Genomic DNA, 4,300 nt, shown 5'->3' with positions numbered 1-4,300 from the left:
GCTTACAAAAGGCTTACCACCCAACGTGTTCAGAGAACATGTAGCCGGCATGGGTTTAAGGGAAAGCCTATGATTCCTGGACTATAAAGGGCCCAAAAGTTAAAGTAACTATTTCATATCAGAGACGTGCATTATAGCTGTTAAATCTATCGGCGATTGACCGTGACGATGAGACATGCTCTATGCATCATCTGTGAAGAAATGAGTAAGGATAAAATGATTGAAGTTTAAAGTTTAAACATAAAAGTAATAGTGAGATCAAGGGGGAGAATGTTAGATTGATCTCCTAACCAATAAGCCCAACGACTTATTGGGCCTTGGTCACGCGCCCTGATCGGGGACGCCCAACCCTACATGGTTGGTGGGCCCCCGTCGCACTGCGCTATATAAAGAGGTGGGGGCCGGCGGCTCAAAGCACGAGGTTGGCCGTGAGCCGCAAACCCACCGACAAACCCTAGACCGATCTAAGAGGGCGCGCAGCCAGCGACGGGAAGCTCCGCTGATCCTCGCCGTCGTCACTGCTACGCCCGACCGCACTGCATCGACGTCCGTGCAACCTCTACTTCACCCGTCGCTGCCCGTGTGCTGCCTCCATCACCAAACTAGCGATGGCCAGCACAACCGCGACTTCATCTGGAGGCTCAGGTTCATCACCAGCCCCTCTCTACCCTATCTTCCTCTCGGTGTAGTGTTCTAGGTCTAAATGTGCATGTGTTTCACGGATCTAAGTGTTCATCCGCCTAGATCTACCCTAGTCGATCCACAGAATTATAACAGGCGGGACGCACCAGAAAAGTCGACACGGGCGGCCTGAACGCGAGAGGCACGATCAGAGGGATCTTCGAAGTCGGAGCGCTCCTTCTCCGCCAGCCTGGTGCTGCGCCTCAGCTTGCGCGTGCAGTCCACAGCACGTTTGCGGCGAGCACGCCGCTTGTGCGCAGAGCTCTCATGCTCCTCGTCAGTGCCAGCACCGAAGGTGAAGACAGCGCTGGGGGCGCCAGGAGGGACAGGTTCTCCCAGATCATGCTGCCCAGGATTGGAGCCAGTGTCCCCGATCGAAAGGAGGTGAAGAGCGTCCGCTGCCTCCGCAGCATCTTCATCAGCCACCTCCAGAGCAGCAACATCACCAGCAGCAGGGACCACCCACGCCGTTCCAAGGGAGAGCGAGGGGAGGTAGAACAAGCGGCCCCGCCGAGAGGAGTTGGGGGCGTCAGGAGGTGAAGCAGGGGTGTCACCAAGGTTTTTTTTATCGGCCGAAATTCACAGAAATTTCCGAAATTTCCTTTCTATCCACAGGGTCCGATAAAATTTGACATCGGCCAAATTTTTCCCTTCTTTCCTGCTTCCACACAGACAACCCAAATTCAGCCGTGCGATAATCCCACACTATAATATTTTATTCTTGTTTTTATATGTGAATAAGTGATGTTTAATAGCTTCGGAATAGTTTCAAGTCAAATTCTACGGAATTTTTTCAAAACAATTTGAATTTTTTTAAATTTGGTCCGATATTTCCGATATATGTTGCTTATCCTATTTATCCATGACCTCCGATAAATTTTTATTTCCGATAATGAAAACCTTGGGTGTCACTGCCCATAGTAGGAGCAGGGACATGGGTAGGATAAGGAGTAGGACGCCTGGTAGCAGTAGGGCGAAGAGGCGCCGAAGAGGTCCCTTCCTCCCACGTACTCGAATACCACAGGAACAGTGTGTGCGTGGGAGAGATGTTATGAGGGTTGCGTGCCTCAAAGGAGAGAGGAGCAGGTGGGTGGTACGGAGGCGGAGCACGGATTGGGAGGTAGCTAGGAATGGAGTGGGAGCCGTCAGGACCAAGGAGGGGAACGCGGGTGAACGAGTAGTTAGCGAAATCGTGATCAGTGACCCTGTCTCGGACCAGATGCGAATGGGGTAGATGAAGGGGAGGGAGGCAGGACCGCTGTGATTGCGGACCAGGAGGCGATCAGGGATCTCGCTGGCGTGGTTGAGCCTGACAACGACGCGCATGGTGGTGAGGTCGACCTTCTCCTTGCACTTTGGGTCCAAGTAGCAGACGTTCCCGATCGCAGCTAACACGGGGACAACGAACTCTTCCTCCCAGTGTTCGAAGGGGAACCCGACAGCTGCGATCTCGGCGTAGATGGAGTAGTCGGAGATGAAGCGGTCGTCTGCCTCCTCATGCTTCTCGAGGGTGATCGCGTTGTCGTCATGGAGGATGGGCGACATGCCGACGATGCGCTCGCGGGTCTCCAGGGTGTCAAATACCATGACCCCCACTCCACGGGGGCCCACCACCATGTTGAAGCAGGGGGCGCCATAGCACAGCTCCATGGCCGCACGGATGAAGAGGAACGGGCTATGAACTGGGTGCTCCAGCTCAACGTGGGCGTACACCTTGGCCTGCTCGAAGTTGCCGTTGCTGACGTGGACTTCCACCATGGAGCGCCTAGGCTCGGAGGACCCAGCCCTAGAGTGCTGGGAGGTAGGAGAAGGAGGCGGCGCACGCGGAGTGGGAATGCGAGCGCCGTGGGGGATGGAGTGGGTGGGACGAGCATGGTTGGTGGCAGCCGCGATCATGGCCGCGGTGGTGGGAGAGCGGATGCAGGTGGGGGCTGAGTGCGAAAGCTGGCATGAGAGGAGTCATAGTCGGAGGGTTGCATGGCGAGAGCAGGATTCCTTCTCTTGCACTCAAAGCTTTTGTGGCCAATGGAGAGACACTTGGTGCACTTCACAGGATCTCTACAAACGGCTACGAGGTGATCGGACGCGAGACAGCGATAGCAAAGCCGCTTTGGGCCTCCGATGGCTTAAATAGCAGTCATTCTCCTTCACCGGCTCCATCGCCTTACGGGAAACCAGCTGTGAATCACCCCAGGCACGGAATGAATGCCGTAGGAGAGGTGTTACATGTTGACGGGTCTGGCAAGGAGGAGGTGAGGTGGCAACCAGAGGAGATATAGAAACGGAGGGGGGCGGGGTGAGTCATCATGGCGGTCACCATCACCGTCCAAGAAAAGCACTCGAGTTTACTGTGCCGCCCTTGGCAAGCCGCTCACTGCTTATCGCTGCCAAGATCAGAGACTTAGTTACTGCTGCGGCGGAGACCGGCGAGGTGAGTCATCGAGTGCATTGACCGTCAGAAGAGGCAAGTGGGCTGGGAAGGAGGCCTAGGCATTGGAACAGTAGTAGGCCACGATTTGAAATTTGAAATGGCTGCTGGACCGGAGCCCGTGCTACAGGGAAAGGGCGACGGCGATGAGATGGCCAGAGCCGCCGAAGTGGCGTCGCGATGGAGGTTGAAGATGATCCCCTCCAAGGCAAACACGCCAATCTTAACCAGGAAAGATTGGATAGAAGGAGAAGCGACAGAGGAGAAGAAGACGCGGGGGGAGAACAAAGTAACGTGGAAGCTTTCCGGAGGAGCACAGAAATGGAAGTTCAGCGCCCGGGAGACGAAGTCGGGGGAGACAGGAGAAGTCCCATTGGATTGCGAGATCCAAATCTCACGAGTAGTACCAATCAAGGAAGGAGCGATAGGCCTAACGATAGGGCAATAGAAGTTCTCAAGAGCAACGGATTGAAATCGCGTACCCGGGTTGGTCGGCGATCTCCGTTGATCGCTTGAGGCGTCCAGGCGTCATGCGTCACCGATAGCCTAGGTGCCAGCCGTCGCACGCCCGCCCGGTCCACCTTGCTGAGTGCCTTCGAGAGGCTGAAGTCGCAGAGGGCGATGAACTTGCCTGGGTCAGGCATTCCGCCGAACACTTGGGTGCAAAGCTTTCGGCGGTCGGGTGGGTTGTACCAGGGAGCAAGGGGCACCTTTGCAGGGGGGGAGTACCACAGTGAGGCTGCTGGGTGGATGGGGCGACGGGGGTGGTGGGGAAAGGCTAGTGTGATGACAACAAAGAATGTATTCTCCAAAACGTGTCATACGCTAGAAGTAGCTAATATGTAGTTGAGTTTTTAGTAGGATATGTTCATGTGTTTGTTTAAACGATTGCTATAAGTGGTGTGATTCCCTTTTTTAAGGGATGAAACTGCAATTCTTTTCTTTATAAAATAGGAGTGCTCTGTTTCTCTCTTTACATCTAGCAGATGCTAAAGACTCTATATTTTGTTTTTCAAAATCATGTAGTCACAAGAATCTTCCAATGTGGCCTTGGATGAACACACTTCTATTTTTGTCCTCCCATCTCCTGGGATGGGCCGGTCAATTCTAATTCACAACCAGGGAAGAGTGGCCCGTTTCACCATTGCATCGTTCCTATGCGAGCTATTTTCGCAGTCAGGAAGGATGCGC

At 54.2% G+C, this 4,300-nt stretch overlaps 1 protein-coding gene across 1 annotated transcript; it reads right to left on the bottom strand.

Moving 5' to 3' along the window:
- Nucleotides 1-768: 768 nt before the first annotated feature.
- Nucleotides 769-2,577, bottom strand: LOC136503508 (uncharacterized). The gene is made up of 2 exons (XM_066498563.1): nucleotides 1,834-2,577; nucleotides 769-1,107 (listed from the first exon to the last, which is right to left on the bottom strand). The coding sequence occupies exons 1-2, from the start codon at nucleotides 2,575-2,577 to the stop codon at nucleotides 769-771; spliced, it is 1,083 nt and encodes a 360-aa protein (XP_066354660.1).
- Between the last annotated feature and the right edge of the window lie 1,723 nt (nucleotides 2,578-4,300).

The sequence above is a fragment of the Miscanthus floridulus genome, chromosome 14 (genome assembly GCF_019320115.1).
Source record: "Miscanthus floridulus cultivar M001 chromosome 14, ASM1932011v1, whole genome shotgun sequence".
NCBI classification, from domain to species: domain Eukaryota; kingdom Viridiplantae; phylum Streptophyta; class Magnoliopsida; order Poales; family Poaceae; genus Miscanthus; species Miscanthus floridulus.
The sequence above is the reverse complement of the archived record's forward strand: the minus strand, read 5'-3'. Positions and strand labels throughout refer to the sequence as shown.